Below are 24,140 nucleotides of genomic sequence, written 5' to 3' on the forward strand. Positions count from 1 at the left end.
AAAAGGAGAAGCTGTAACAAAAGTAAATTGTGATATTTCCATAATAAAAAGATACAGCAAACATGCAGACATTTGCATATAGTTTCTGAAATATTGCATTCTGGCTTTGTCAGTGCTGGTAAGTCCATTTCAAGGATGTTGCCCTTAGTCCATTAGTTTGGATAATGAGCCCTATAAAGTACATTTATAACTTGTGGCACTGCAAGGAGATGGATTCTAATTTTCATCCTTTTATCTAGACACATTGAAAGAAGGTCAATGGAGGGTTCTGTATGATTCATTGTCCCAACACATATCAGATGACAGAGACCTGATAATGTCCATGCATAATTGTTTTCCTTATTTGGAAACTGCACTTGAAAGAAATCTTTCTATAATCATCCTTTGAAGTAAAGTGGAAACAGATATTAAAAGAAGCTCTAGGCCTTTGGGGGGGGTGTCTAACATATTATCACACATGTGACCAGAGAGCTATTCTTGAACAAAAGAGAAAGCAACACGTAACAGAAAAATAGAAAGTCTTTAGTGGCTTTTATAGGCTGTGAATGATATACCAAGATATTTAATCAACTTTTATCTTCCCCTTTCCTTAAGTCTGTTAAGAACAAAAAGAGCCTGTTTTCTAAATTAAGGAAAAAGCTTCTATGTTCCTAAACATTAGAAAAACTCATACTATATACTTTTCCTAACTTTGTCTTTCTTACTAACGCCATTCAAAATAAATATTTGAGTTTTATCTCACATTTATTTTATAGTTTACTAGTAAAACACTCCAGATAGCAATAAAAATATATATTCTGTATGTAATGTTCGTGTTTTTATAAAAAATGTGCAATTATAGGCAATTTTAAAATCTAAGAAATTGGTTTTAGATTCAAAATTGGTAGTTGATTATGTTTATTTGCTCAATTATTTAATCATCAATGAGAACATTTTTGCTATGCTTGTCTTCTTTGTAGATGCAAAGCAATCATAGATCAGTTTGGTCAGAGAATAATCTCTAAGCATTTCCTTGTGGAGGACAGTTACTTTTCTGAGAACACATGCTCGCACGTGCAATACAGGTAAGGAACCACATCACCCACTGTCCAAGGGAAGGTGAAACATAGAAAAGTTTGGCTTTGTGATTACATTGAAACTTCTGTATAACCATTGTTCAAGTAAGATGCAGATACATACCAAACAAAAGATAGTATTGAGTATGTTACCATTGTTCTCTTATAGGGTCTGGTTTGGGGGAACTTAGCCTGATCTTGACTCCTTTGCATCAGCTGGGGTTTGTCTGCAGGTCACATATCCTTCCTTTCATGAGCCAAGAAAAGATTAAAGCAGAACTTGACTCGGTTTGGGGAGGTGACATTTTTATCGTGACTTAAATCTTTGAAATATGCCTTCTGGTGGTTATATAACTGTAAATGAAACTTATCCATGGAATCTGAATCACTGAATAACTGTTTTGTGCATTATAGGCAAATTTCCAGGGCAGTCCTAATTACAGATAGATCTGTACTACAAGCAGATTCAGATCAACAGGTAATTTTAGTCCTGTACTTTTTAATAACATGTTGCTAATTTAATCTACATGGTAATATGTATAAATTAATATTGGTGAAATAAAATGTAGTAAGCCATATGTGCTAATTTAAGACATTTTAAAATATATAATGGAAATTATGTAATAATCTTGGTTTCTTAAAGATTTCCTTCTAACAGAACAAATAATTGTGGTTTATATAACAGATTTATGCTAGGAAAATTGGACTAAATCCTAGTGTTCCAACAACTATTTCTTTGGAACTGAAAATACATAGTTATGAGAAGAAAAAGATAATCCCCAGAGAACACATTTTAAAATCTTGGAGGAAAAGACTTCATGATAACTAATGCTACAGTACTGGTGGTAAGCCCACCAGTAGGCCCTGGTGTGAATGAGTATCAACACACATTTACATTTCTGGTACTTCCTTATTGTCATTGTTCATTTCAGTATCCTCTTCAGCCTTCTCACCTCCAATTCTTTTGGAATGTCTCTATATACCTGTGGTTTTCCCTCAGTCTGTTCACCTAAGTTCCAGAGGCATGTTCCCTTCTCCTGACCATATTGTACAGTGACTGATAAAATCAGCTTACTCAGTAAGTATGACTGTCAGACCTATCCTATCTAATAAAAGAGAAGCATGCAAATTGACCGTACCTCCGCTACGCCCACCAGCCAATCAGAGCGAGTATGCAAATTAACACAACAAATATGGCAGCGTCCACGGAGCTAGAGTGAGCAGGAGGCTTGGGTTCCCCTGGCGATGGAGGAAGCCAAGCTTCCCCCTGCCCTGGCTGGCCCTGGCCTCTGCTCAAGGCTACAAAGTTTCAATTATAGAAGATAAATAAATCCCAGATACTTGCTTCCAGTCAGCCCTGGCCTCCGCTCAAGGAGGTGCTGAAAAAAAAGAAAAAAGAAAAAAAGGAGGGGCTGGGAGCTTGGGTTGCTGGGTGGCGTGGCCAGCCTGCAAACAGCCATCAGCCCCTCACCCAGGCTGGCCATGCCCTCCCAGCGGGAACCCTTACCCCATGGGGGCATGGCCGGCCTGCAAACCACCACAGGCCCCTCACCCAGGCCGCCCCACGCCCCAAGGGAACACCCACCCTGATCCGGGACACCCTTCAGGGCAAACCAGCCGGCCCCCACTCATGCACCAGGCCTCTATCCTATATAATAAAGAGGTAATATGCAAATTGACCGTCACTCCAACACACAAGATGGCTTCCCCCATGTGGACACAAGATGGCCACCACAAGATGGCCAGCAGGGAAGGGCAGTTGGGAGAGACCAGGCCTACAGGGGAGGGCAGTTAGAGATGACTGGGCCAGCAGAGGAGGGCAGTTGGGGGCGATGAGGCCTGCAGGGGAAGACATTTGGGGGGACCCAGACCTGCAGGGGAGGGCAGATGGGACCAGCCCTGCAAGGGAGGGCAGTGGGGGAAACCAGGCCTGTAGGGGAGGGCAGTTGGGGGTGACCAGGCTGGAAGGGGAGGACAGTTAGGGGCGACCAGGCTGGCAAGGGAGGGAAGTTAGGGGTGAATGGGCCTGCAGTGGAGGGCAGTTGGGGGCGACCATGCTGGCCGGGGAGGGCAGTTAGGGGTGACCAGGGCAGTTGGGGGCGACCATGCTGGCAAGGGAGGGCAGTTGGCAATGACCGGGCCAGCAGGGGTGGGCAGTTGCAGGTGACCATGCCTGCAGGGGAGGACAGTTAGGGGCAACCAGACCAGCAGGGGAGGGCAGTTATTGGCAATTGGGCTGGCAGGGGAGCAGTTAGGCATCTATCAGGCTGGCAGCAAAGTGGTTGGGGCAATCAGTCAGGCAGGCAGGCAAGCAGTTGGGAGCAAGCAGTCCTGGATTGTGAGAGGGATGTCCGACTGCCCATTTAAGCCCAATCCCACTGGGATCGGGCCTAAACGGGCAGTTGGACAGGCCTTGAGGGGTCCCAGATTGGAGAGGGTGCAGGCTGGGCTGAGGGACACACACACACACACACACACACACACACACACACACACACAACCCCGTGCATGAATTTCACGCACTGGGCCTCTAGTTCTATATGTTCACTAATAAAAATAGGTTCCTACAATTCCTTAAGTTGGATGCTTTCTATTATATGAAACAAATATGTTTGTTATTGCATGAACCTCAGTTCTTTCATTTAATCATTTAGCAAATAGTAGGTGCTTTTTACATGCCAGCCAGTGTGCTGGGTTCTGAGGAAACAGTGCTAACCATGATAGCACCTCTGCCCTCATAGCTTGCCATCTGGAGGATAGAGATACAGATATAGACAAATAAAGAGTAACTAGTTTATTGTGACATGTGTGAGTAGGAATGTTACAACAGCTATTGTAGCACTCATCACACTGTCCTGTAATTACCAGTTGACTCATCTGTATCTCCCAGTAAACCTTGAGCTTTGTGAGTGGGTTGAAGAATAACAGTGAGGCAGAAAAGTGAAGAGAGCAAATAGAGACAATACTGAAGAAGCTAAGCTGTGAAGAGCAAGAGAGAGAAAGTGGTTCCTGAAGAGGGATGTGGAAGTGAAGAAGGCTTCTCTTATATTTAAAAGACTAGAGGCCCAGTGCATGAAAATTCGTGCACTCTGGGGGTCCCTCAGCCTGGCCTTTGCCCTCTCACAGTCTGGGAGCCCTCAGGGGATATCCTACTGGAGGGAACCAGGCAGGCCAATCAGGACAGCGCTGCCCCTGTCACCCTACAGCTGCTGCCACCGGCCTCCTTCTGCGGGAGGCGACTGGGCAGGCCCACCCCCCACCCATTGCCCCTCTGCCGCCGCTGGTCGCCGCCACCCCTCCCCCCCCATTGCCATCTCCTCCCTCTGCCCACTGGCATGCGCCTTGACTAGCCTGGCACTGCCTGCTCAACAGCCCTGCCCCCTGCCGACCAGGCGTTCCACCTTTTGGTCAATTTGCATATTATACTTTTATTATATAGGATTAGTATATATTTCAGCTGATGATTTTGAGCCAGTGGAGAGAGTGGGGTTGAAGATACCCAGGACAAAAGAAGGATTATTGATGCAGCAAGGTCCAGGTAAAAGGCCAGGGAGGATGGGATTCAGAGAACAGGTAAAAGTGCTGCTGTTCGATGGGATGTGAGACAAGAGGGTGAATGCAGGATCATTTGGGAGTTCCCATCTGATGCATTACATTTACTCTTTAAATTACAAAGTGAGGTAATCTCCAGAGAATGGGGGTGTGAGAATGGGAATGGATCAAAGCTCAAGAAAAAATGTCAGATAATCACTGTAGGGAGTTAGAAAATGACCTATTTCATGGCCAGATGGCTGGGCAGTATTAATGGCCCAGTTGAGTCTGGAGGTCATGGGTTTACAATGGTATTAATCTACTATCGTTCCAGCTTTCGTTCTCTTACCTGCCACTTAGCCTGGTCAATGACCTATTAAGAGACTGGCAATTCCTATTCTCCTCTGTTTTCCCCCAGATTACTAGCTTCCTCTGCCCTCTTCTTTTTCCATGGTCTAGATCCCATGGTAGATCTGAACTGCCCTTCCGTCAACACCTTCAAATCCCATGTAATCATGTTCTACTGCACGCACAGAGGAAAATCCCATCACTTGGATAATCTGCATCTGGATCACTTCGGGCTTCTTGATTAAACCACACAATCAGACAGACTGGCACTGCCACAGTGTCAGGGGCAACAATCTCATTCAGCTTGACCTTAGTACCTACCATCAGTTAGTTCTTCCACTGGCTTGAGACAGCTCCCTCTCCCTTTCCCCTCAGTGGCTAATTCAGGTCCTCACTATTTTACCCACCCTTCTTTCCCTTAAACTTCTCAACACATCCTCCCCACTTCACAGAAAAGTGAGGCCACCTACTAAACACAATGGCACTTGACATCCTGTTTCACCATCTACAAGTTATGTATACCAGGACAGAGATTAAAAGTGCTCCTACCCTTGTCCAAGGCTATACTTTTTCACAAGTGCCAATGACACACACATAGCACCCTTCATGCCTGCTTTCTCTCCTGTATCTCCAGCCTCTCCCAACTACTGGCATTCTCCTCTCAACCTGTATATATGTAGTAGCATTTTCTATCCCAAAAATAAATAATAAAATATTCCCTTGACTGTGTCCCCATCTCTAGCTGGTATCCAATCTCCCCTTCTCTTATCAGAATTTTCAAGATATTATTTGTACTTGCTGCCTCTAGCTCCTTACCTCTCATTCACTTGTGGACTAACATGGCTTATACCCTCATATTTCTAGCATAATTTATCTTGGTAAGTTCTTCAATTGCTTCATAATAGTCAGGGCCACAGGGCATTTTTTGGTTTTTGTCACTAGGTACTTTTTGATACATTTGATTGGCAATGTTGATTATTTCTTTTCTCTTGAAACTATACTCCTTTGGCTTCCATGACACTGTGCTCTCCTATTTCTCCTCATAACTCTGTCTATTCCCTCTCCACTTCCTTTGTGGGCTCTGTCCTCCTTGTAAATATCGAGGCTCCTGAGAGTTCAGGATATGGAAAATTCTGTAATTGGAGATCACTGATTATATCTCAATTTTTAAAAAGTATACATGATAGTTATAAGAGACAAAAGAAGTACTTTAAGCCCTGGCTGGTGATCTCAGTGGTTAGAGCACCTGCCTGCGCACCAAATGGTCTCGGGTTCAATTTTTGGTCAAGAGCATGTATTTGAGTTGCAGGTTCAATCCCCGGCCCAGGTCAGGGTGCATGTGAGAAACAAATGATTGACGTGTGTCTCTCACATCAATGTTTCTCTTTCTCTCCCTTCCTCCTGCCCTCATTTCCACTTTCTCTAAAAATCAATAGAAAAAACTATCCTCAGGTGAGGATTAATAAAAAGAATAATAATAAGAAATGAAGTACTTCTATGTTTTTGTAGTCCTTAAGAGACCGTTCCGGTTATACTCATGTTTTTAGTCATAATCATTTGATAATTATAACATAACATTATATATTTTAGTGGATCCTCTCTCTTTAATCCTGAAGTACATTTTCTATCATGGACAGCAGCAAAGGGAGTTAGGAGTATGGAGAACATAGTTTTTGAGACACTGTAAGCCCAAAAATGCACATACAAATAGTAGGATAGTCATGGTTATTGAAATAATTTCTGTTTTGGGAACTTGTTGTAGGCATTTCCTCTGGTGGCCATCAACCTGATATTACCATAAAAAATCTAAGCATGATAGTCACAGGTAAAAGTCCAGATAGGGCTTTACCTTTTGGCAAGTATTTCCCAAATGAGAGGGTATAGTTTCATCAGAGTAAAGATTAGATTGAGATTTAATATTGAAACTTTGGTTCTATAGAGAAACATTGACCTGATGGTCATTTAAAGTCTTTTAAATATAAAGCCATATAGCATATCAGTAGTGCCTAGGACAGCATACTGTATATCAGTAAACATCCTATATTATAAAAGCATAATATGCAAATCGACCAAACGGCAGAATGACCAGTCAGTGGAGGGCAGGCCCGGCGAGCAGGTGGGGCCAGGCCAGCCAAGGCACGTGCCAGTGGGCAGAGGGAGAGAACAGCAATGGGGGGGGGTGGGCAGCAACCAGTGGTGGTGGAGGGGTGATGGGGGGATGGCACTGTCCCCTGTTTGGCCTGGCGGCTACAGCATAGCAGCAGGTTGATGGGGGTGGTGCCGTCCCCTGATACGCTGGCCCGGTCGCCTCCTGCAGTAGGACATCCCCTGAGGACTCCCACACTGTGAGAGGGCACAGGCAGGGCTGAGGGACCCCTGCCCCCCAGTGCACAAATTTTCATGCACCGGGCCTATCTTACATAATAATAGACAAACATGTAAATTGACCATACCTCCGCTACACCCACAGCCAATCAGAGTGAGTATGCAAATTAACCCAACAAAGATGGTGGTTAATGTGCATACGTAGGCGCCCAGCAGCCTGAGTCCCAGGAACATCCTCAGCACCCAGGTCACTCCGAGGTAGGCCCCGTGTGGGCCCTGAGCAGCCTGGGAAGGGCCTGAGTCAGGGGGCCCCTGGGCAGGGCCGAGCCGACCATCGGAGCCACAGAGGGGCCCCTGCCCAGGCCTAAAGCCTCGGCCAGAGGCTTTAGGCCTGGGCAGGGGCCAAGCTGGTGATCGGTGTGAACTACAGAGGAAACACCTTTTCTGACCACTCATTGGCTAAGCTCCCTGAATGCCACTGGTAATATTCTTAGTAACTTGGATAATAAGAATCCAAAAAGGTGATCTAAGGTTTTTCCACCTCACTCCTGGAGAAAAAAACGAAGGTCTGCTGCTGGAGGGCTAAGAAATGTCATATCCTGCCCTAGCGGGTTTGGCTCAATGGATAGAGCCTCGGCCTGCTGACAGCAGTTTCTGGGTTCAGTTCTGATCAAGGGCATGAACCTAGGTTGCCGGCTCCTCCCTGACTGGGGCCGAGGTCAGGGCTCATGCAGGAAGCAACCAATCAAAGTGTTCCTCTCACTTTGATGTTTCTTTCTGTCTTTCCCTTTCTCTTCTACATTCTCTAAAAATCAATGGAAACATATCCTCAGGTGAGGATAAAAAAAAATAATGTCATATCCTATGAAAGACACATCTTGAAAATGCCTAAAGAAAGTTGTTATTTTTTCATGGTGAAGGGACTGGTGTCCGTGTTGATGAAAACACCTTGGTGGCTGTGGTGACTGGCAGTGGCTGCAGCAGTGGGGTGATGGGGCTGGTGCCTTCCCCTGACCAGCCCAGTCGCCTCCCACAAAAGCCGTCAGTAGGACATCTCCTGAAGGCTCCCAGTATGTGAGAGGGGGCAGGCTGGGCTGAGGGGGACCACCCCCCAGTGCATGAATTTTGTGCACCGGCCCCCTAGTAGTCTATAATAATCTATAATAATACAAGTGTAATATGCAAATCGACTGAACAGCAGAACGACCTTCCAGACCACCACACTATGACATGCACTGGCGCCAGGCCAGCCAAGGCGGGGTGATCAATGGGGGGGCTCCACGATCCATCTCCCTTCTGAGGGAGGCCCAGGCTACCAGGCTGGCGGCACTGCAGCGGGTGGGTGGGGCCTCCCTCTGTGGGGCAGTCGATCTGGGAGCCCTGCGATCGATTGCCCCACAGAGGGAGGCCCAGGCCACCGGCCAGTGACGCTGTGGCAGCTGTGCAGGGCCGGCCAACAATTGCCCCGCAGAGGGAGGCCCAGGCCAGCCAAGCAATCGCACCCCAAGCCTGTCGCCCACAGAGGGAGGCGACCAGTGGTGGATGACAGGGGACAGCGCTGCACAGATGGCAAGCAGTGGCAGTGGCAGGGGCGAGGCCAGCTGCTGGCAGCCGGGGGAAGGAAAGCCCGGATAGGCCCTGATTGCCAGCCAGGCCTAGGGACCCTACCTGAGGGGTCCCAGATTGCAAGAAGGTGCAGGCTGGGCTGAGGGACATTCCCTCCCCCTGCCCGCCCCCCATGAACTTAGTGCATCAGGCCTCTAGTTATTTAATAATAATTTTCTATTTCACTTTTAATTCTAAGTTTCTACTTTTACTAATGAAGACCTTAAATTAATTTGAAGTCATTCATTTTGAAACATTTTGGTATATGTTTGCGCATACTTTGGTATATGTGTTGCCATATACTTTGTTTTAATATCTTTGGAATTTTAAACATTTAAAAATATTTTAGTATTCCGTAACTGCTATTTTTAGTCATTATGAATAATCAAAATGGAAAAAATAGATTTAATACGATCTGATTTCAAACACTGAAGTGCAAATAATTCAGAAGTAATATGTCATAATTGTATCCTTTGAAAATAAGTGAAGGATTTAATAAATATTAAGGATATTTGAAATATTCATTATCTATTAATTATATGAATGCACTATAGATGATATACAATAATGCGGAAATCGGATTTAGGACACATATGTGTGTTACAGATATCAAATTCTTTTCTAAAACCCTTACAAGCTAAATTTTTTCAAACATCAGCGAGCGGTTGAAAAAGACATTCAGTTTTGATGTTAACTATACTCTAATGATAGAAGAAATGAAAATGAGATCTAACAGCTATGTCTGATATTTTATTTCTGCTTTTTAGATTTCCATTTTGACAGTGCCAGCAGAGGAACCAGGAACTTCTGCTGTCCGGGTCATTGAATTATGTTCTTCAACAATGACATGCATGAAAGGCACATGTAAGCATAGTAGAGTCTAGTTATTTCTCTTTTGTGTTTGTTTAGAAAGTAAAAGAGGGCAGTTATTGTTAAAGTTGCCAGCGTTGTGTTTATAGAGTGTTTTTTTTATTCACAGTCTTGTTCATACAGTGTGTATTCATACAATAAGTCATTTTATACCTACCCCTTGCTTTTAAAAATTTCTGTGGCTAAATCTTCACAGGCACTATTGTTAAGTTCCTCAGTGAAAGAAGTTCTGTGACTTTCCAATTTTTTTTTTTGTAATTTTTCTTAAGCTTATTGGAAACATACTTTCAAAAAATTTATTTTCTGCCTAGCTGGTGTGGCTCACTTGGTTGACATTGTCCCATGCACCAGAAGGTTGCCAGTCAGGGCACATGCCCAGGTTGCTGGCTTGATTCCCAATAGCAGGCATGCAGGAGGCAATCAATGGATGTTTCTCACTCATTGATGTTTCTGTCTTTCTCTCCCTCTCTCTTCAATCAATAAAAAACATTTTAAAATTATTTTCTTTGCTGCTAGTTTTCTTGTTTGCTTTTCTTGTAATTCTTTTTTTTAATATATTTTGATTGATTTCAGAGAGGGAGAGAGAGAAGAAACATCAATAACGAGAGATAAACATTAATCAGCTGCCTCCTGCACTCCCCACACTAGGGATTGAGCCCTCAACCCAGGCATATGCCCTGACCGGGAATTGAACCATGCCTCCTGGTTCATAGGTTGACACTCAACCACTGAGCCACCATTATATTGGTATAATGTGTGTATGCCGTTTTATCACATATGTAGATTCTTGTGACCATGACAATAAGGATCCCTAGTGATATATAATCCCATTATTGAACTTCTACCATGTATATAAATTCTCAATTTATTTCTGTTTAATGATACTAAAGTTAGAGACTACTTTATCTGTTCTTTTTCCTATATGTATCAAGATTTATTTCTTCAGCACTCTCAGATATTGTTATGCCTTCTGCAACATATTTCTTAAAGATGCTTCAATAAGTAGAATTTAACAAGTATACCTTAGACGTCACCGTGCCTAGACCTAAACTGTGTACTTGTAAAGATTATGAAGAAGCAGAGGTTGACATGCCTTATTTGAAGTGTTCATATTCTTATTGCACACCTAATGGAACAAGACATTATTAACTGAGTGAAATGTACATTTCAGGATAAGTAAAGATGAATGTGAACTGGGCCCTGACCTTAGAGGACTCACAATCTAATGGGACAGATAAGACAAACACAAAAGTAGCTCTAAAAGGCAGAATATGAAAGTACCACAGGAGAGGTACCAACAAACAGTGGACTCTAGAGATTCATAGGAGGGAAACATAGCAATATCATTGGCTAGAATTATTTTTAATTCTATAAATTTATATTAAGTTTTACTCAAACTTCTTATAAGAATTATGAGAAGCAGAAGACTAATCTGGTTTGGCATAGTCAAGGAAAACTTGACTCTGTTTTCAAGTATAGTGCTACTATTTACTAAAAGATGGCAAAACTGTGGTAAAACATAAGTGGGAGCTTGATGCCAATAGGGAGTGAAGAAAACTTGTCCAATATTGCTGTAATTCCAAATTTCCACTTGAAAAGTTGCTCAGAAAAGGTTATTTTTCCTTTTACAGTGATTTGTGATATATGCAAATCTTTACCATGACAGTTATCATTATTTTCCTCTATTATTTTAATGTTTTTCATGTCCTTTTATCTGTGTTAGTGTCTTAGTTATAAAATAAAACTTCATCCTTGGTTTTCTAAATTACATTTATTTTATACTTGTGATTATTTTTGTAAATATATTTTTATAAATTATTTTCCTATGTGAAATACTTTTGTAGCCCCAGTCTAATAATACATATTGACAATTTGGAAAATAATTTTTAAAAAAGTACAATTAATATAATTAGAGATGTAAAACCAAATTATATTAAAACTAGAGGCCCAATGCACGAAATTCATACCAGGGGTTCAGCCCTCACAACCGCCGTGCTGCCCTTGGCCCTCGCAGTCCTGGCTTCTTCCGGAAAGTCGTCTGGAAGGACGTCCGGAAGGTCTTTTGGCTGTCTGGTCTAATTAGCATATTACGCTTTTATTATTATAGATAGTAAAACCAGGAATTTGACATTGGTATAATGTGTGTATGTCATTTTATCACATGTGTAGATTCTTGTGACCATGACAATAAGGATCCCTAGTGATATCATTTTTTAGCCACAGCCATCCTACCTACCTAGACCCACTACCTAATCCCAGGTAACCACTAATATGTTTACTATCAATAATTTTTCACTTTCAGAATGTAATATAAAAAGAATTATACAGTACAGTAAAACCTGGATATAATGGACTAATTTGGACAAGGGGGTGTCCATTAAAGCCAAAAGTCCATTATATAATTAAGTAGATTTCCTGAATGCATGTTAAAAATGTAACAAATTAGTTTACCTGTTTTTACTTGTGTAGACACGTTTGGGTAATTAAAATGAAGTATGTATGAAAAGTTTAATTTCATAGAAAAGTTATCTATATGTATTACTGTGGTTTTAAATTTATACTGAATAGGTAATAGTAAATGCATGCATTAACCAGTCACCAGAAGTTAATAAATGCACACAGCTGGGACGTTGCTTAGCACACCTGGGACATCAGCTGACACATGTTAAAACTGCTGCAGAAAGTCATGCCAAACAACAACAGAACCAGTTACCACCAGATGCAGTATAATCATATGCTAATCATTCGCCGAACACTGTTTATGAGTGATGACTCTTGGCTTTAAATATGTAGACTATAGTTGTAGATGTGTAATATTTACTTATTTTTTAACTAAGTCTTTATTGTTGAAAGTATTATATATGCACCCTTCCCCCCTTGACCCCTTCTAGCCTGCCCATCGCTTGCCCCAGGCCTTCACCACCCTATTGTCTATGTCCATGGATTATTCATATATGCATACAAGTTATTTGGTTGATCTCTTCCCACCCACCCACGCCTTCCCTCTGAGATTCAATAATCTATAATCTATTCCATGCTTCTGTGTCTCTATATCTACTAGTATTTTGTTCATCAGTTTATTTTGTTGATTAGATTCCACATATCAGTGATATCATGCCATACTTGTCTTTCTCTGACTGGCTTATTTCACTTAGCATAATACTCTCCAGGACCCTCTGTGCTGTCTCAAAGGATAAGAGATCCTTCTTTTTTTACAGCTGCATAGTATTCCACAGTATAAATGTACCACAGCTTTTATATCCACTCATCTGCTGATGTACAGTTGGGCTGTTTCCAGATCTTAGCTATTGTAAATTGCACTGCTATGAACATAGGGGTGCATATATTCTTTTTATTGGTGTTTCTGGTTTCTTAGGATATATTCCTAGAAGTAAGATCACTGTTTTCCATCATGGCTGCACCAGTCTTCATTCCCACCAGCAATGCACTAGGGTTCACTTTTCTCTACATCCTCGCCAGCACTTGTCATTTGTTGATTTCTTAATAGTAGCCATTCTGACAGGTGTGAGGTGATACCTCATTGTTATTTTAATTTGCATCTCTCTAATGCAGTGACTTTGAGCATTTTTTTCATATGTCTCTTGGCCATCTATATGTCTGCTTTGGAGAAGTGTCTATTTAAGTCCTTTGCCAATTTTTTAATTGGATTGTCTTCCTTTTTGTTAAGTTGTATGAGTTCCTTATATGTTTTGGGCTAAATTAAACCTTTATCAGATGCATCATTGTCAAATATGTTCTCCCATAGAGTGGGCTCCCTTTTCATTTTGTTGATGGTTTCTTTTCATGTTCAGAAGCTTTTTATTTTGATGTAGTCCCATTTATTTTCTCCTTAGTTTCCTATGCCCTAGGACAGTGGTCGGCAAACCGCGGCTCGTGAGCCTCATGCGGCTCACGAGCCGTGGTTTGCCGCTCTGTTGACTAATGAGTTTGCCGACCACTGCTCTAGGAGATATATCTGTAAACATATTGCTACCTGACATGTCTGAGATTTTGTTTTCTATGGTTTCGTCTTGGATTTTTATGGTTTCACGACTTGCATTTTAGTCTTTTATCCAATTTGAGCTTATTCTTGTGTATGGTGTAAGTCGGTGGTCTAGTTTCATGTTTTGCATATATCTGTCCAATATCCCCAATACCATTTATTTACTTATTTATTTATTTTTAATTTAAATTCTTTATTGTTTAAAGTATTAAATATGTCTCCTTTTTCCCCCCTTGACCTCTCCCCGCCTGCCCCCACCCCCCAGCACATGCCCTCACCTCCCTCCCGACCCCCTTCAGTGTCCATTGGTCATGCTCATATGCATGCATACAAGTCCTTTGGTTGATCTCTTACCCCCTCAACCCCCACCTTCCCTCATAGGTTGGACAGTCTGTTTGATGCTTCTATGATTCTGGTTATATTCTTGTTAATCAGATTATGTTGATCATTATATCCCACATATGAGTGAGATCATGTGATATTTATCTTTCTCTGACTGGCTTATTTCACTTAGCATAATGCTCTCCAGTTCCATCCATGCTGTTGCAATGCTAAGAAATCTTTCTTTTTTACCGCAGGGTAGTATTCCATTGTGTAGATGTACCACTGTTTTCTAACCACTCATCTGCTGATGGACATTTACCATAGGCTGTTTCCAAATCTTAGCTATTGTAAATTGTACTGCTATGAACATAGGGGTGCATATGTCCTTTCTGATTGGTGTTTCTGTTTCCTTGGGATATATTCCTAGAAGTGGGATTACTGAATCAAATGAAGTTCCATTTTTAATTTTTTGAGGAAACTCCATACTGTTCTCCACAGTGGCTGCACCAGTCTGCATTCCCACCAGCAGTGCACGAGGGTTCCTTTTTCTCCGCATCCTCGCCAACACTTGTCGTTTATTGATTTGTTGATGATAACCATTCTGACAGGTGTGAGGTGGTACCTCATTGTTGTTTTGATTTGCATCTCTTGGATGGTTAATGACTTTGAGCATGTTTTCATATGTCTCCTGGTCTGCTGTATGTCCTCTTTGGAAAAGTGTCTATTTAGGTCCTTTGCCCATTTTTTGATTGGATTGTTTATCTTCCTTTTTTTAAATTGTATGAGTTCCCTATAAATTTTGGAAGATTAAACCCCTATCAGAGATCACATTGGCAAATATGTTCTCCCATGCAGTGGGCTTTCTTGTTGTTTTGTTGATGGTTTCTTTTGCTGTGCAGAAGCTTTTTATTCTGATGTAGTCGCATTTGTTTATTTTCTCCTTAGTTTCCATTGCCCTAGGAGTTGTGTCTGTAAAGATATTGCTACGACAGATGTCTGCCATTTTGCTGCTTATGGCTTCTTCTAAGATTTTTATGGTTTCCCAGCTTACATTTAAGTCTTTTATCCATTTGAGTTTATTTTTGTTTATGGTGTAAGTTGGTGGTCTAGTTTCATTTTTTTGCATGTATCTGACCAATTTTCCCAACACCATTTATTGAAGAGACTGTCTTGACTCCATTGTATGCTCTTGCCTCCTTTGTCAAATATTAACTGAGCATAATGGCTTGGGTCGATTTCTGGGTTCTCTGTTCTGTTCCATTGGTCTATATGTCTGTTCTTGGGCCAGTACCAGGCATTTTTAAGGAACGTGGCTTTGTAGTATAGCTTGATATCTGGGATTGTGATCCCTCCAACTTTGTTCTTTTTTCTCAAGATTGCTGCAGCTATTCGGGTTCTTTTTTTTATTTTAGATGAATTTTTGGAGAGTTTTTTCTATGTTTTTGAAGTATGCCTTTGATATTTTAATGGGGAGTGCATTGAATCTATAGATTGCTTTGGTTGGTATGGACATTTTAATGTTGTTGATTCTACCGATCCATGAACACGGTATATTCTTCGGTTTGTTTATGTCTTCCTCTGCCTCTTTTTTCAGCATCATGTAATTTTTCTAGTAAAGGTCCTTCACCTCCTTGGTTAACTTTATTCCTAGATATCTTAATTTTTTTGTTGCAAATGTAAATGAGATTTTTTTTCAGTTTTTCTTTCTGTGAGTTCATTATTGGTGTATAAAAATCCATAGATTTCTGGGTGTTAATTTTGTATCCTGCTACATTGCCAAATTCATTAATTCTAGTAGTTTTTTAATGGAGTCTTTGGGGTTTTCTATGTGCAATATCATGTCATCTGCGAATAATGACAATTTTACTTCTTCTTTGCCAATTGGAATGCCTTTTATTTCTTCTTCTTGTCTGATCACTATGGCTAGCGCTTCCAGCACTATGTCGAACAGGAGTGGTGAGAGTGGGCATCGCTGCCTTGTTCCTGTTCTTAGAGGAAATGGTTTTAGTTTTTGCCCATTGAGTATGATGTTGCCTGTAGGTTTGTTATATAAGGCTTTTATTATGTTGAAGTATGTATGATCCCTCAATTCCCACTATGCTGAGAGATTTTATCAGGAAAGGGTGTTGGATTTTGTCAAATGCCTTTTCTGCATCAATTGATATGATTATATGATTTTTGTCTCTCAGTTTGTTTATGTGATGTATCACATTTATTGATTTGCGGATATTGTACCATCCTTGCATCCCCGGAATAAATCCCACTTGTTAATGGGGTATGATCTTTCTAATGTAATGCTGATTGCTAGAATTTTGTTGAGGATTTTAGCACCTATGTTCATCAGGGATATTGGCCTGTAGTTCTCTTTCTTTGTGGTGTCTTTTTCTGGTTTTGGAATTAGGGCAATGCTGGTTTCATAGAAAGAGCTTGTAAGTGTGCCTTCCTCTTGAATTTTTTGGAATAGTGTGAGAAGGATAAGTTTTAGTTCTCCTTTGAATGTTTGGTAAAACTCCCCTGTGAAGCTGTCTGACCCCGGGCTTTTGTTTGCTGGAAGATTTTTGAAGACTCCTTCGATTTCCTCCTTAGTTATCAGTCTGTTGAGATTTTTTGATTCTTCTTGGTTGAAGTTCGATTCTTTTTGGAAGGTCGTATTTTTCTAGGAATATGTCCATTTCCTCTAGGTTGCTTATTTTTTGGAATAGAGTTGTTCATAGTATTTTTTTTACAATCCTTTGTATTTCTGTGGGGTTTGTTGTTATTTCGCCTCTTTCATTTCTGATTTGGTGTATTTGGGTCCTCTCTTTTTGCTTCTTGGTGAGCCTGGCTAGAGGTTCATCAATCTTGTTTATCCTTTCAAAGAACCAGCTCTTGGGTTCATTGATCTTTTGTATTGTTTTGTGTTTGTTTGTTTTTGTCTCTATGTCATTTATTTCTGCTCTGATTTTTATTACCTCCTTCCTTCTGCTCACTCTGACTCTGGGCTTTTCTTGTTGCTCTATTTCTAATTCTTTAAGTTGTAGAGTTAGATGATTTAATACCATTTTTTCTTGTTTTTTTTTGTTGTTGTTTGTTTGTTTGTTTTTATTGTTGTTGTTGTTGTTTTTTTGTGTGTTTTTTTAGATAGGCTCTGAACTTCCTTCTCAGGACTGCTTTCACGTGTCCCATAGGTTTTAGATTGCTGTGTTTTCATTGTCATTTGTTTCCTGGATATTTTTAATTTCTTCTTTGATCTCTTTGGTAACCCAATCATTGTTTAATAGTATGCTATTAAGCCTCCAAGTGTTTGAATTTTTTTATTGTTTTTATTGTAGTTGATTTCTAATGTTATGTCATTATGGTCTGAAAAGATGCTTGATATGATTTCAATCTTTTTGAATTTGGAGAGACTTTACCTGTGCCCCAATATATGGTCTATCTTTGAAAATGTTCCATGTGCACTTGAGAAAAATGTATGTTCTGTAGCATTGGGGTGAAATGTTCTGAAGATGTCAATTACATCCTTGTGATCTAGTGAGTCATTTAGGATTGATGTTTCTTTGCTGATTTTTTGTCTAGAGGATTTATCCAGTGATTTCAGTTGCATACTAAAGTTCCATAGTATGATTGTATTGCTGTTGATCTCTCCCTTGATTTCTTCCAGAGGTTTTTTTTTATGTATTTTTGTGCTCCTGCATTGGGTGCATATATTTACCAGAGATATATCCTCTTGTTGTATCGATCCCTTTAGTATTATGAAGTGGCCTTCCTTATCTCTTGTTATGGCCTTCACTTTGAGGTCTATTTTGTCAGATACAAGTATTGTTACCCCAGCTTTTTTTTCATTTCCATTTGCCTGAACGCTGTTTTTCCATTCCTTCACTTTCAGTCTGTGTAAGTCTCTTGTTCTGAGGTTGGTCTCTTGTACACAACATATATATGGGTCATATTTTCTTACCCATCCCTTCACTTGATGTCTTTGATTGGACCATTTACATTTGAAGTTTTTATTGATAGGTAATTGTTTGTAGTTATTTTTATTTTTTGTGCCTGTGTTCCTTCTTCCTCCTTTTGTGTTTATTATTTTTACAACAGTCCCTTTAGCCTTTCTTGCATTGCTGGCTTGGTATTGATAAATTCCCTTAGCCTTTTTTTTTTGTCTGTGAAGCTCCTGATTTCCCCTTCAATTTTGAATGATAGCCTTGCTGGATAGAGCAATGGTCGCCAACCAGTGGTCCACGGACCACTGGTGGTCCATGCTGTCTGAAAGTTTGGTGACTGCTGGGATAGAGTATTCTTGGATTCAGTCCCTTCCTTTGCATTACTTTGTATACTTCATTTCATTCCCTTCTGGCCTGAAATGTTTCTGTTGAGAAATCATTTGATAATCTAATGGGAGATCCTTTGTAGGTAACTCTCTGTTTCTCTTCTAGCCCTTAAGGTTCTCTTTTTATCGTTAATGTTTGCCATTGTAATTATGACGTGTCTTGGGGTGGGTCTTTTGGGGTTCAATTTATTTGGGACTCTCTGCCAACACCATTTATTGAAGAGACTATCTTGACTCCACTCTATGTTCTTGCCTCCTTTGTCCAATATTAATTGATCATAATAGCTTGGGTCAATTTCTGGCATCTCTATTCTGTTCCATTGATCTATATTTCTGTTTTGGGGCCAGTGCCAGGCTTTTTTATTACAGTGGCTTTGTAGTATAACTTTATATCTGGTATTGTGATCCCTCCAACTTTGTTCTTCTTTCTCAAATTTGCTGTATTCGGGGTCCTTTTTGGTTCCATATAAATTTTTGGAATATTTGTTCTAGATCTGTGAAATATGCCATTGGTTTTTTAATAGGGATTACATTGAGTCTGTAGATTGCTTTGGGTAATTTGAACATTTTCATGATGTTAATTCTACCAATTCGAGAACATAGTGTATTCCTCCACTTGTTTATATATCTCTCTATCTTTTTTTCAAAGTCTGGTAATTTTCAAGTATAGGTCTTTTACCTCCTTGCTTAAATTTATTCATAAGTATCTCAATTTTTTTGTTGCAGTACTAAATAGAATTTAGTTTCTCATTCTGAGACTACATTATTGGTATATAAAAATGCTATAGATTTCTGAGCATTAATTTTGTATCCTGCTACATTGCCAAATTCATTTATTAAATCTAGTAGTTTCTGGTAGAGTCTTTAGGGTGTTTTTTTTTTTAATGTACAATATCATGTCATGTGCAAATAATGAGAGTTTTACTTCCTCCTTTCCTATTTCAATGACTTTTATTTCTTCTTGTCTTCCAGTATTATCCTAATAAATAAAAAGCCAGGGGCCATCATGACCAAATCAACCAAACAGACGACCAAACTGCAGGCTGTGGGGTGACCAGGCTGGCAGGTCGGGTAGTGAGGGATGACCAAACGACTGGACAGCAGGCTGCATGGGGCAACCAGGCCAGCAGGGGGGTTAGTGAGGGACAACCAAACGACTGAACAAGCAGGCTGCATGGGGCGACCAGGCCGGCAGGGTGGGGTAGTTAGGGGCAATCAGACAGGCAGACAGGTGAGCAGTTAGAAGCCAGCTGTCCCATATTGTGAGAGGGATGTCCCAATCCTGAGGATTGGGCCTAAACTGTCAGTCGGACATCCCCCAAGGGGTCCCAGATTGGAGAGGGTGCAGTCTGGGCTGAGGGTACTCCCCCCCTCCCCCCCCGTTCATGAATTTTGTGCACCGGGTCTTTAGTGTGAATAGGAGTTGTGAAAGCGGACATCCCTGTCCTGTTCCTGTTCTTAGGGGAAATGGTTTTAGTTTTTGCACATTTAGTATGATGTTGGCTGTAGGTTTGTCATATAGGCCTTTATTATTTTGATGTATAATCCTTCTATTCCCACTTTGCTGAGAGGTTATCAAAAAAGGGTGCTGGGTTTTGTCAAATGCTTTTTTTTTTTTGTATATTGATATGATCATGTGATTTTTGTCTTCCAATTTGTTTATGTGATGTATGATGTTTATAGATTTGTGGATATTGTACCAGCCTTGCATCCTCAGAATAAATCCCAGTTGGTCATGGTGTATGATCTTGTTGGTATATTATTGAATCCGATTTTCTAATATTTTGTTGAGGATTTTAGCATCTATGTTCATCAAGGATATTGACCTGTAGTTCTTTTTCTTTGTAGTGTCTTTGTCTTGTTTTGGAATTAGAATAATGCTGGCATCATAAAAAGACCTTGGAAGTATTCCTTCCTCTTGGATTTTTTAGAATAGTTTGAGGAGGAAAGGTGTTAGTTTGGTAAAACTAGGTGATAGTTTGGTAAAACTCCCCTGTGAAGCAGTCCAGGCCAGGGCTTTTTGGAATACTGCTTCTATTTCATCAGTTGTTATTGGCCTATTCAGGTTTTATGATTCTTCCTGATTCAGTTTATGGAAGATTGTATTATTTTAGGAATTTGTCTATTTCATCCACATTGGCCACTTTGTTGGCATATAGTTGTTCATAGTATTTTCTTACAATCCTTTGTATTTCTGTGGTGTCAGTGGATACTTCTCTGCTTTCATTTCTGATTTTATTTACTTGTGTCCTCTCTCTTTGTTTCTTGATCAGTGTGGCTAATGGTTCATCAATCTTGTTTATCTTTTCAAGGAACCAGGTCTTGGTTTCATTGCTTTTTTTAGCCTCTGTGTCATTATTTCTGTTGTAATCTTTATTATTTTCTACATACTCTGGCCTTTTTTGTTGTTATTTTTCTAATTCTATAAGTTGTAGGGTTAAACGGTTTATTACAAATGTTTCTTGTTTTTTAAGGTAGGCCTGTAGTGCTATGAACTTCCCTCTCAAGATTGCTTTTGCTGTGTCCCAGAGATGTTACGTTGTTGTGTTTTCATTTTCATTTGTTTTCTTGAATTTTCTGATTTCTTTCTTGATCTTGTTGGTAACCCATTCATTGTTTAATAACATGCTATTTTGCATTCATGTGTTGAGTGTTTTTACTGTACTTGATTTCTAATTTCATACCATTGTGATCTGAGAAGATGCTTGATATTGTCTCAATCCTCCTGAACTTCTAGAGACTTTTTTTTTAATGTTCTAACATGTGGTCAATCTTTGAGAATGACCCATGTGCACTTAAGAATGTATATTCTGCTACTTTGGAGCGAAATGTTCTATAAATATCAATAAAATCCATCTGATCTAGTGTGTCATTTAGAGTCACTGTTTCCTTGTTGAGTTTTAAAAATATTTTTGTATTGATTTTAGAGAGTAAAGGAGAGGGAGAGAGAGAGAAAAACATCAATAATGAGAGAGAATCATTCCTCAGCTGCTCCCTGTATGCCCCCCACTGGGCATCGATCTCTCAACCCAAGCATGTGCCCTGACCAGGAATCGAACCATGACCTCCTGGTTCATAGGTCAATGCTCAACCACTGAGCCATGCCGGCCAGGTTCCTTATTGATATTTTATGTGAAAGATCTATTCAGTGAAGTCAGTGGGGTGTTAAAATCCATACTATGACTGTATTGCTGTTGATCTCTCCCTTAAAGTACTCCAGAAGATTTTTTAAATGTATTTAGATAGTCTTATGTTGGGTGCATAAATGTTTACCAGAGTTATAACCTCTTGTTGGATCGATCCCCTTAGTATTATGTAGTGACCTTTATTGTCTCTTGTGATGGCCTTCATTTTGAAGTCTATTTTGTCAGTATGAGTATTGGTATGCCAGCTTTTTGGTTGTTTCCATTTGCATGGAAAATTTTTTTCCATCCCTTCATTTTCATCCTCTGTGTCTTTTGTTCTGAGGTGGGTCTCTTATGGAGAGCATATATTTGGGTCATGTTTTCATATCCATTTGACTACCCAATGTCTTTTGATTGGAGCATTTAATCTATTTACATTTAAGGTTATTATTGATAGTTACTTGTTTATTGCTATTTTAATTCTTTATGCCTATGTTACTCTGCCTATATTTCTTCTTATTATTACAGCAGTTACTTTAGCATTTCTTGCAGTGCTGGTTTGGTGGTAATAAATTTCTTTAACCTTTTTTGTCTGGCAAGCTCTTTATTTCACCATCTATTTTGAATGATGGCTTTCTTGGATATCGTAATCTTGGTTTCAGATCCTTGCTTTTAATTACCTTGAATACTTCATACCATCCCCTTCTTGCCTATAGAGTTTCGGATGAGAAATCAGCTTACAGCCTTTTGGGAGCTCCTTTGTAGGTAACAGATTGGTTTTCTCTTGCTGCCTTTAAGATTCTCTCTTTGTCTTTAATTTTTGGCATTTTAATTATGATGTGTCTGGGCATGGGCCTGTTTGGGTTTTTCTTGCCTGGGATTCTCTGTGCCTCCTAAACTTGTGTGACTTTTTTTTTTCACCAGGTCAGGGAAGTTTTCTGGCATTATTTTTTCAAACACGTTTATATCCCTTGCTCACTTTCTTCCCCTTCTGCCACACCTATTATGAGAATATTGTTGCATTTCATGTTGCCCCACAGCTCCCTTAACACATTAAGCACTCAGCCTCCTGTTTTGTCTTCCGGACAGAAAGTATAGTGTCAGTCACCAGTGACTGACATAGAGCTTAACATGTTAAGCTTTCCTCCTGTTTGTTTTTTTTTTGTTGTTGTTGTTGTTTTTTTTTTGGTTCTCTGATTGTGTGGTTTCTTCTACCCTGTCTATTAATTCACTAATCCAATCTTTGGCTTTCCCTAATTTGCTTGTATTCCTTCCACAGTGTTCTTTATTAGTGCTATGTCAATCTTCATAGTTACTATATCTTTTCTCATGGCATTGAGCATATTTGCCATCATTATTCTGAACTCTTTATCTGATCAATTTCTCATCTCCATTTCATTTAGCTCATCTTCTCGAGAATTATCTTGTTCTTTCATTTGGGACTTGTTTTGTTGTTTGTTTGTTTGTTTATCTCCCCATTTTGGCTCCCTGTTTGGGTTTGTATCTGTGTATTAGGTTGATCTGCTAGTGATAACCATAACGGTGAGCCAAGGTTTTTTCCTCCAGGGTCCTATCTCGTGATGCCAAAAAATGAGCCTCGCAGACCAGAAGACTTAAGCAAAAGTGTGGAAAATTTATTACAAGCAGATTCAGACTCCCCTCACAGGGAGAGGGGACCCCATAATGGGTTTCCCCTTAAAGTCTTGTAGTCCAGGGATATATATTTGCTACAAGCCTGCTTTATATCTATCCATGTTGTCACCTGATTGATTCCCTCAATCATTCTTGCTCAGCAACAGACCTGAACTTTCCCTGTTTCTATGTGTTCTTTCTCTGTTCCTGTGCTGAACTTTCTCTGTTTCTATGTGTCAGTACACCTTATTGTTGCAGGCCCTCCCTTGTTTCCCCATGCCTCCCGCTTTGAATCCAGAAACATTTTATTATTTTTGTATGGTTGGTTCCTGTGATTAAGCTGGCTCAAACTGCTGTGTTTGCCTCCGTCTAAGTCCCACCTGTCTTTGTTTCCCACTGGACCCCTCCCCTGCCTGCATTTCAAGCTAACATCTCTCACTAGAAGTCCCAATATCTAGTGTAGGACAATGTCAGATGCTGTTTGTGACTGGATCTGAGTACACTTTTTAGAGGTATCAGCAATCCACAGCTTGTGGCTTCCTCTGTTGAGGCTGGGTGCCTTTGGAAAGGACCAAGATGTGCATCAGGGTCTGTTTTTCCTAGGCTAGGGCCTGGGATTAGATCAGGCAAAGACTCAAAAAAGCCTCCAGAGTCCCACTTCTACCTGCAGTTCCACTGACACTGAGACTTGATTAGCCTCTGGCTATCAACCACAGGGTGGGGCTATAGGTCTTCCAACACGGTGGCGCAACTGCCTTCCCCCTAGGCTAAAACCACCTTGATAGCCAAGGTCCTCAGGATAAAGATTTCCTCCACAGAATGGGGGAATGACTCAGCACAGGAAACTGGGTTGGCTGCCCTCCAGGCTCCTACATCAGAGACCCCAATCCTTGCTTCTGCTCACACAGCTCTAGTCCACTTGGCTCTCCCTCTGCCAGAGCCCAAGGTGTGTCTGCACACGAAATTTTGTGTTTGGCCTTTTAAGTAGGTGTCAGCATTTCCAGACATTTTTCACTGGC

The 24,140-nt window shown here is 40.5% G+C and overlaps 1 protein-coding gene across 5 annotated transcripts in view; it reads left to right on the forward strand.

Annotated features, from left to right (window-relative positions):
* CHM (CHM Rab escort protein) overlaps nt 1–24,140 on the forward strand; it is a 259,883-nt gene that overhangs the window by 205,270 nt on the left and 30,473 nt on the right. For 3 of the 5 annotated variants that reach the window (XM_080652894.1, XM_080652896.1, XM_080652895.1), the window contains 3 exons: nt 960–1,064; nt 1,470–1,533; nt 9,632–9,728. In XM_080652894.1, coding sequence (XP_080509020.1) covers nt 960–1,064; nt 1,470–1,533; nt 9,632–9,728 — 266 coding nt within the window. The remainder of the gene's footprint in view (nt 1–959; nt 1,065–1,469; nt 1,534–9,631; nt 9,729–24,140) is intronic. The other 2 variants (XR_013959779.1, XR_013959780.1) reach the window with 1 other exon arrangement.

This window comes from Plecotus auritus, assembly GCF_963455305.1.
Source record: "Plecotus auritus genome assembly, chromosome: X".
In the NCBI taxonomy this organism is placed as follows: Eukaryota; Metazoa; Chordata; class Mammalia; order Chiroptera; family Vespertilionidae; genus Plecotus; species Plecotus auritus.